At 40.0% G+C, this 10,218-nt stretch overlaps 1 protein-coding gene across 1 annotated transcript; it reads right to left on the bottom strand.

The window, feature by feature from the left end:
* Positions 1-4,903: 4,903 nt before the first annotated feature.
* Positions 4,904-9,484, bottom strand: drd1b (dopamine receptor D1b). The gene has a single exon (XM_088012759.1). It carries the CDS (start codon positions 6,782-6,784, stop codon positions 5,393-5,395), a length of 1,392 nt encoding a protein of 463 aa, XP_087868885.1. The 5' UTR covers positions 6,785-9,484; the 3' UTR covers positions 4,904-5,392.
* Positions 9,485-10,218: the final 734 nt, after the last annotated feature.

Below are 10,218 nucleotides of genomic sequence, written 5' to 3' on the forward strand. Positions count from 1 at the left end.
TTTTTGCCTAGGGGGCACGCCCCACAGTTTGGGAACCTCTGATCTAAGCTATACTCAATGGGGTCAAATACAAACAAATCCCCCCAAGTAAGATTTGGTAGATGGCCATTATTAACTTACACCACAACCACATCTTTCTGTAGCAATGTTATACAAAAACATGTTGTTGTGTTGAATATTTGGCAACTTCTCTTGGCAGAATTGGTGCAGTTCATTTCAATTATTGTTTTTTGGGCAATGATAGTGCTTTAGACATTTTCGAAGAGATAGAGGTTGAGGTGTTTGCAGAAATTTACTGTCAGCCTGCTTTATCATTTCCAAAACCAGGTTTATGGTCTATGGTTATGCTTAGAACACCAAAGTGTGTCCAAGGCATTGCCAGTTTTCAAATTGGGAGATTTTCCAGCTTTTCCTTAGTTCTACTGGTAACTGTTTTGGTCAGCTTAGACAAAAGTGGGTGATTCAACATGGAAATGATACCAAAAACACATCAGACAATGGTTCATGCTTCCTGAAATTGCCTTGCAAAACTTTTTAACCTCCAACATATTGAAATTTTTTTGTGTTAAAAGTTAAATGCCAGATAAATGCATCAAATTCAAGTCTGTTCAGTAAACTCTACCAAATTCTACCAATTGTTATTCTGCACTAACAAGTGGTCCATCCACAATCCTGAATTGTGGCATAACTTTGATTTCCAAAGAGAATCTAATTGCTGAAACACATTTAATCCATAAAGGATCACGATTATATGGACACAAATTTAATCTAGTTTCAAAATGTTTATGCTCATTTTGACAAAACTCTAAATTATCTGGTTTTTATTTGAGAGGCAAATTCAATGACAAGTATTATGTATAAGCTACTTTAAAAAGTTAATGCCTCTTAAATTTGTCAACATTAAGATGCACTGAGTAAGGATGCCACCCTATGTTAAACTTTGCCTTTGTTTGCACCCAAATTTAGGTTTGCTAATCAGGCATAAAGGATGGGAAGGAGAAGAGGAAGAGGAAGAGAAAGAGGTCGAGTCAGCTGTGAAGTGACCATCAGGTTATGTAAATGCAGACTAAAGGCAGCGAGGACACCACGCTTTGGGAGCTGGAAAAAAATATGCGTCACCATTCAAAATCAATTTCTATCGATCTTCTGCAGTGGCATTACCATCCAATACCCACTGAGAGTCAAAGGTATGCTGCCCCCCAAAGAAGGAAAAAAACAACACATCAAAAGCAAATGAAAAAAGAACATACATACATGTTTATTTTACAAGAAGGGCACATTTGTTTTTTTGTCTTTGTACAAACTGTAAACTAAATATTTCTCAGGGTTATAATCTTTGACATCACTTTCATGGATCAACACCAAAAACATGTAAGTCAATACACAAATTCTCATTGAACTTTGCATGTTATCGTAGATTTTAATCCCACACTTGAGAAAACATACAGCATGTAAGTCTGCTACACACATTAAGGATTCTGAAAGATAGAAAGCACTTGTGTTCATCACAACTACATTTTGAACATCATTGTACAATACTCTATCCCTGCAAACCCCAACCCTTATTACTGCCATTAACTGTTTAAATTGTTTTTTGTATTATTTTTTTTTTTACATGAAACTTGCTGACTGACGTTGAGGTAGGGACTCTGTCATTAAGTCAGACAGTTAAATGAGGTGAAACATCATTGCTAAAATGGCTCCATACTTGCAGCGCCTGGCCACTCGTTTTAGGAGGACAGAGATTCTGCACTGTCAGATTTGCTAAAGTTGTCATTCGTCACTGCTAGAACACTGATGGAGAGACTATGGACTGTCACCACAGCCATAGCTCCCTCAAAGGAACTTGTAGGGTCTCCCAGAGGAAATGCTCCACATCAAGCAAAACATTTTGCTCCTGGGAGTTTTGCACTGACATCGGCGATCTCCAAAATCAAAACAGGGCAAGCTGGAGAGATGATTCACAAAGCTGACAAGGTGAAGGCTCATGAAGAGGGCTGAGGGGAGGAGTGGGGTTGTACAGAGTCATAAAACAACAAAGATCATTTCAAATGAAGGTTTCAGTAAACCATCATAGGTTTACCAACGGCGTGTATAAAAAGACGTCACAAGAAATGGCAAATTAATCTTAGTGTCATCAAGAGTCCCCACATACCCCAACGTTCAGCGTATAAAACACTGGTTATGTCACAGCATATGCTAAAAGTACATCCACATTCAACCAGACATGAGAACTTTGGCAAAAAAAAAAGAAAGAAACAGTATAAATACAGATAAAATAACCAGTCAAGCTTTGATTTAGGGCTTTGATTTGGCGCTTTAATTTAAATTACAAAATAAGAAAGCAGTCAGCTCTGGTTGCTGAACTATAAATCTAGTATTTGTTAACGTCATGAACGCTCATCAAGTCAACAGAGGCAGTCTAGAGAAAAAGACAGAGAAAGAAGGAGCTGCTGGGAGTGAAGGGAGGGGGAGGGTTTTGAGGAAAAGCCCACCCGAAGGCAGTTTTCCTTCATGTCCGGTTATCATGGATTGCACAAACGTCATGTTTTATCGCTTGTTGTGGCCGGGATGTGTTTTGAGATAATTACAGAGAAAAACAATTAAATTAACTAGTGCTGAGTGAGCATGCTATGGATGATTGTTTGTAAAAGAAACTATAAGGGATCGTTCACAGTTCATAGCACTTTGTTTCACAGTTGCCACTCTCAACATGAGAGAGGGTGCTAATCCAAATTGAGCCTGAAAACATTAAATCCTAACCTGATGGAGCAGAGCACATGAGAGGCTACAGAGAAGCCAGGAGGACAATGAGCTGCTTTTGTGACACAAGCCAAGCAACATATTGAGCTAAAAGCTTTCCCCCCTCACTTTGGTGCCATCCAGATAGCATTGGATTTTCCAACGCAGGAAAATCAAATGCTTTATTCAAGACCAATTGCCTTGTATTGGATCGGTTCTTCCTTTCTCTGATGTGCAACAGTTTCACAGCACCATGGGCACAAACAACATGCGGTGAATGATCTGCATGCAATGTCAGCGTGAGGGTTCCTTCCCCAGCAACTTCAAAAAGAACTGGAGTAAACTTTGACTGGACTGCTGAATATATTTAATACAAACTAGATATAAAGAATATGTTCTTTATTCAAGTGGAGATTCTTAAATAATTTAAAATTCTAGGTTTAAGTCTAATTTTAATGTTGTGGTAAAAAATATATGGTCTAAACATTCAACAATTATTAAGAACTATTTGATCTGTGAGAAGCACTTCACACAGACAATGGAACCATTTTGAAATCTGTCTTAATTTGTCCTCAGTCAGCTTACATTCAATTGTTTGTAAGCTAAATGTGTGTCATGAAACAAATTCTAAAATATAAAAAAAGAACATCTTTAAAAAGTTTTGCTCTAAGGGAAAATTGTAATCTAGAAAAAACAAGAAATACCACTATTTTTGAGAATATTTAGTACAACCCTATACCCTGCTCAACATCGCATCATATTTCGAGCTTTGATGAAAGTAATATGGACTTTATCAGTGACTATTGGCAGTGCATAGGTATTATACAGGATTACTGTTATTTCAGCAGTAATCCTGTTGAAAATGGTAGAAAAAAATACCTGTTTCGTAAAGATATATCCAGAGAAGTGTGGCTCAGGTTTTTGACCATTACAGTGAAATTCAGATTGAAACCAAAACTCTGCTGGTCATTTCAGCTCCCCATCTGTAAATGTCATGTGACCTGTGCTGGCCTGTTGTCAGAACATTTTTGTTTACAAATCAGGTTAGTTAAGATCTGGTTGTTCAAGAAGAACTACATCTGATCACAATCATGGAAAATAAGTGAAAATACAACTTCTTCCTAAGGCAGCTGCATTCTTGTCAGCAGCATCTGGAATATTATTCTATAATAAGAACTTAATGTTTTGCTCCTGTGAAATATTTATTCCTAATTAGTCCTAATTTGGGAGTGTTTTCTAAGTGCAGCTGTGCAAAGACACAAAACATGTCCGACAGCTCAGGGCTAATCCACATCACGGTGCACCGTCTGTGACTTCACCTCTGCAAAACTAAGCGACTCTGTCACACTGCATGCTCCACATCACCACTACAGCGCAGTATGGCTCCCAGCATGAGCAATTTACAAATCTGATATCTGCAAGTTTGCAAAAGGTCACTAAGTGTCATGTGTTTCAGCTTAGTGAACTTGTATCCCTGGCTTCTCTGTATGAGTGCAATGAGTATTTAATTTCATTAAATTTTCTTTATATGAACCAGATGTATTTGCCAAGTGAAAAACCATCAGTACCACTCAAAGTGGGCAGAAGAAGTTAAAATGGATGACTACCAAAGGAGACTCTGAGGAGAGTGGAGACAAGAACACAAACATTGAAAGAGTTGATGCGCAGGTGCAAAAAAAGGAGACCGTTGACAAAATGAGAAAAAGGGGCATCGTGAAGGAGAATAGGATTTGCAGACTGAGCAAACAAGAACAGGAAAATGAAGATGAGAACAGAATAAATGACTGCTTAATAAGCAGCAGGGGGGAAATAAAGCAAACAAGAGGAGGAGGATGTAGAAAAGAAACTCAGGATGGTTTTAGGAAAGACAATTTGTCCAGAAAAACGATACAGGAGATGAAAAATAAAACATTACAGTATTTTCAAAACTTCCTTGTCTCTCTTTCTCTGACTGCACATCATCTGGACATTTTACATCATAACCTTAAACCCAAGATTGGATTCAAATAGAGCTTAGGCTTGACTTATAGAAAAGTTACTTTGGCGTTTACAGAAATTTAAATAGTTAAATAAATAACCACTGCAATACAGATGTAAATTTTGCAATAAAACCAGCATTGCTAAGATACTGAAGAGTAGAGCAAAAAAAGTAACAAGCAACTAATTTTACTGCACCTGTTTAATCCACATTGCTCTTTCTTTCATGTAACACCTACAAAGCACCTACCTACATGATATTTCTCTAATACTACATTTTCCTCTGCTGAATATAATGTGTTTAAGTCCTTCCAGAGTAGTGTCAATGCTGAGCTGTACAGTACACTTGAGCAGATGTATACATCCAAGGAGATATTTCAAAGATGTATGCATATGCACTGTTTTTCTGCTTTAATATACATGTTATCAACATTTATCATCAAATAAAACGATTTCATCCTCAAATGCTGAAAGTATTTTGCAGATAGTTATATCCTGGATAAAGTGCCTTTACTTTTTGACATTCTGTAGGTTTTTCTATGTGGATTTTTATTGACAGTCCAGAGTCCTGTCACATTTTTTTTTTCTATCAGGCATATTCTTGGAGATCCTTGTCCCGGATGTTTGCTTTATGGTCCTCCATGAGTTTCGATCCATCTTTGCAAAGGTATCCTCAACATGACACAGCTTTGTGTTGCCCGTTCTGTGTGATGGGATTGATCTTTTCCAGGGTTACCTCGGTATCACTGTCTAAATTCCCAGAAATGGCCGGGGAGGGTTTCTCCAAGGCGTTGTTTACTATTCCTGCCTCAATATCGCCTCCACATCCATCTTTCCTCTGCAACTCGTCCTCCTGACACTGGATGCTGTGAGGAATCACATAGCTTGCAGAGTTGTTCCCTTCCTTTGGGATGTGGCTCTTGGGCTGATACTGAGAGTTAGGGTTGGGCGCGGAGGCTGCCATGTTGTTGTTAATGCTGACGATCTCGATGGTGTTGCTCCCCGGGCACAACCGGTGGCAACCCAGGAGTATGGAGAAGGCCTTGCGGAAATCTGCATTGAAGGCATAGATGATGGGGTTGAGAGAGGAGTTTGCCCAGCCAAACCACACAAACACATCGAAAGTGGTAGAGCTGATGCAGAAGAAGTCTGCGGACCCATCTGGCAGGTTTGGTTCGCAGAAGGGAACCATGCAGTTCAGGATGAAAAAGGGCAACCAGCAGCACACAAACACACCCATGATGACCGAGAGCGTCTTTAGGACTTTGGTTTCTCGTTTGAACGACATTTTGAATGAGCTCTCGCTCTCTATGTTTGAGCTGTTCCCCATACTGCTATGTCGGTTTTTGGCACTCTCTGCTGCACGTTCCAGGGCAGATATTCTCCGTATTTGTTTCTGGGCAATGCGGTAGATCCGGGTGTAGGTGACGAGCATGATTGCTACAGGGATATAGAAACTGATGAGGGAGGATGAGATGGCGTACGTCCTATTAAGGCTAGAATCACAGTTATCAGGGGGCAGTTCACTGGGGTATGTTCCATTTAGCTCTGCATAACTGGTGGTCTCAGCTTTGTGCCAGTCTAGCTGAACAGGAATGAAGGAGATGAGTACAGAGAGGGTCCATGCTACACTGATCATCAGGCACGCCACTTTCGGGGTCATTTTGCGTTCATAACGGAACGGGCTGGAGATGGCCCAGTAACGATCAACACTAATAACACACAGGTTCAAGATCGAGGCAGTGGAACACATGATGTCAAATGCTACCCACACATTGCAGAATGCTCCAAATGGCCAAAACCCCATGATCTCTGTGGCTGCCTTCCATGGCATCACCAAGATGGCCACCAGAAGGTCCGAGATGGCCAGCGAGATTACAAAGAAGTTGGTGACCTTCGACCTCAGGTGTCGGAACTTGGTGACAGCTGCACACACCAGGGTGTTGCCAAGCAGTGTGGTGAAGATAAGCAGGGAGAGAAAGCATCCTGTCAAGACTCGCTTGGACGAGTCCCTCTCTGGCGTGAGCTGCTTGCCGTCTCGTACTGTTGAGAAATTCTGATCCATTGTTTGTAATCGCAGCGCTAATGCAGTGAGAGAGGGAGGGTGGGCGAATGGGGATGTTAGCAATCACCCCATCACATCCCCAACCTGCAGCAGCTGTGCTTCTGCTGGAGTTTTTTTTTTTTTTTTTTTTACACAGATGGTAGAGATACAAACTGTCTGGGTACCAGCTCTCCCTTGGACTGGGTCATCCACTGGCTGCTCGTCACAAAAAACATTTTTGTGCAAGTGCAGCTATAAATTTTTTAAACTTTTCTCTTCAGAAATTTCCTTCGCAAAAATCCCCGGTCCACTGATTCCCGCAGCAGCAGTAAAAGCAGCAGAAGCGCAGACGGTCGACATTCTAGTGTGTAGAGGAGGAGGAATTTCCCAGCTGTTGTTTGCATCCAGACTCCCAGAAGAGGTTTTCATGTAAAAATCTGAAACAAAAACGAAGAGTGTATCCTTCAGTTAATGTTCTTTTTGCACCCTGTAATTGCATGCAGCAAAAGTTTCACAGCACACTGCCCTTGAGCTTCCCAGTCAACAGCGGTTTTGCCAATCATTAGCCTTATATACCACCACATCAATGACTTCTATTGATGGTTTCTGCGCGGCATTTATCTGATTTGTTTAACGATTTTCGAGGCGTGTCCCTGTAGTTATATTGGGCACTGTAATGATTTGGATCCACCCCTAATAATATATGCCTTCTTTTTTTAAAATCTGTTTTCTTTTATCTATTTTTTTTATCAAGCAAAAAGTTTTGAGATGGACAGCAAATTTAACCATTCAAAATTATAACAGTTCATTTTAAGACAGACAATGATAAAAAAGTAATGATTAGAGATTAAAACATGTTAAATTGTGTCATGAATGTTTGGTCCTGTAATCCTCATGAGTTTTTCCTTACATGTGGGTTAATGCGCATGGCGATTCCTGTTAACGCAGCACAGCAGCTTCTGACCCCCTTTCAAAAAAAAAAAAAAAAATGCCGCTCGTTCTGACCACCCACCTAAATCATCTCTAGCAGTCTGATCCCTTGTTGGACGTCCTTGAAATTCAGGGGCAGTTTTAGTTGTTCATCCTGAGGCTTTTTCTTTTTTTCTTTTTTTCTTTTTAAGACAGCGTGCGCCTTGCTGCGTGAGAATGGACAGCTCCTGAAACGCTCAGGCGTCCTGGGTCGGCTTATAAAATATGTTTAATTCAAAAATTCAACAAAGTGCTAAAAAAAAAAAAATCATTGAGCTCAAAATCGAAACCGACATTTATCCAGTTTGTATCTTGATGCCAGGGAAGGCGCTCACCCTGTCTGCGCTCTGCTCCGTGGAAAGCTCTCCAAGACGCCACGGTCCTCAGGTGTTTTTTCGGTCCTTACTGGCTTTCCATTTTGTTTCGCCGGGGTGTATCCTTGTTTGTGCGACATTCAGTGGGACTGCAGCACCGCGACGTGACTGCGGCCGGCGGAGAGTGACGGAAATGACTCTGATCTCTCCACGGGCGTTATTCATGCGCGCTCTCCTCTCTCTCCGCTCAGCTGCTGCTGCCTGCTGCTGTGGTCCACGTCCCCTGCCACAACTTCTCCATCCAAGGAGATTGTAAGGGTACAGCCACGCAACTCAAATCTAAACCCCATAACGCTTGCACTCGGAAGAATTTAAGCTGTGTAACGTGACCTGGTTGAAGTTTTTTTTTTTTTCTCGTTAATTTTTTCTCTAATGTTAGAGAAAAATGTTTCACTATATTTATCATATTTTATGACGGAAGCAAAATTGTAAGAACTTTCTTAGTTATTAACTTTATATAATGTAAATGCCACAAAAGTGTAAAATCAAAAGTCGTGCTAAAAATGTATTCCCCATATGTCCTGCGCTGAACTTGTGGCCAGCAGGCCCAACGAGGCCATCTACTGGATGCAAAATGGTAGGAGGTGATGTTTGACATCTCAAGCAATAATCCATTATTGTCACCCAAGTAAACAGAGCAACAGTAACTCTGAGTTAGTTGAGTCATGACAGCAAATAAACCCAGAGAGATCAAGAGTGTAAATTCACAAATGGCCAAAGGATTTAAGGCGTAAATAGAATTTCATTTGGGGGTGGCACACTTCCAAAGCAAGGCTTGGCTGAAGATTCTCCCAAAACATTTGTAGCTCAAATTGCCAACTACGTCTGCTTACATTTAAAGTTTAAAGTGGCCTCCTACACGTAACTGCATTATTCGTCTTGTTCAAAATCTAAAATAATTTGAATTATCAATCCTAACCTTGAGAAGTAAACATAGAGCAAATATTCTTTAAAACAGAGTTTGAGTTTTTATTTATTGTTATTCTATTTGTAAAATACACAAACTTTACCTTTTCATTGTTTTTTTTTTTTGGCATCAGGACTACCTTAAGTTGAGACAAGCATACTGCTTTATATTACCCATTTAACTTTCTATTGAATTGTCCTGCAAAGATTACAGGTTATTTAAAACTATTTTTGTGATTTGAGTTAATAAATGAATGTTTTTTTCTCTTTCCAAACTATTACTAAACAATTTTTAACTCCTGCCCATTGACCAAATATTGTTGTTTTGGGAGTAGTTGTTTGGTTACAGCCCTAGTAACTAAAAAAAGCTTTTTATCTCCTTGCTGAAACCTATATATGTGCTACATCTGCCACTAACTCTTTGGTTTTTCTTTAACGTAAAGTAAATGTTAAGTACTGGACCAGTCCTTCTGTTTATTCTCTGGTCTATTTTCTCAAACCCCCAGTTGGCCAAAACAGATTGGGGGTTTTGAGCCTCACAGATGGATGAAAACACTGAGTCTGGTTCAGCTAGAGGAAAGGGAATCTTTTCTTTCCACTGTCAACACACACATATTCAGTGTGAGGGATTGCTTCAAAGTTAATCACTTGATATAATTGGTTTTATTTCTGTAAATAGATAGCTTTTTTGTTTGTTTGTTTTACTAATTAATGTGATGTGATGAACTGAATTTGAGATTGTGTTTTCTGGCCTCAAATTGGAATCTATTAATCTGAATCTGCTAATTGAACCAAATTGACAGTATATAAATTAGATCAGTCTGTCTGGTAAAGGCTGCGACAGACTAGCGACCTGTCCAGGGTGACACCGCCTCTCGCCCAGAACGTTAGCTGGAGATAGGCACCAGCATCCCTCCCGACCCCACTAAGGGACAAAGGTGTAAAGAAATGGATGGATGGATGGATGGATGGATGGATGGATGGATGGATGGATGGATGGATGGATGGATGGATGGATGGATGGATGGATGGATGGATGTCTGGTAAAGGCCCTTCAGATGACATTTGTTGTGAAAAGGCAGTATATATTAACAAATCTTCAGATACGTCTGTTTGGTTCTGGTACAAATAATCCACTATACTTCCTTTTTGACAAAAATCTGATTATTTTAATATAAATAAAAGTAGAGATGCACTAATCGCAGT

Source organism: Poecilia mexicana, unplaced genomic scaffold (genome assembly GCF_051168715.1).
Source record: "Poecilia mexicana isolate PSO_F unplaced genomic scaffold, ASM5116871v1 scaffold_14, whole genome shotgun sequence".
In the NCBI taxonomy this organism is placed as follows: Eukaryota; Metazoa; Chordata; class Actinopteri; order Cyprinodontiformes; family Poeciliidae; genus Poecilia; species Poecilia mexicana.

Coding starts and splice junctions, on each gene's coding strand:
- drd1b (XM_088012759.1), bottom strand. CDS start 6,784: ATGGATCAGAATTTCTCAACAGTACGAGACGGCAAGCAGCTCACGCCA.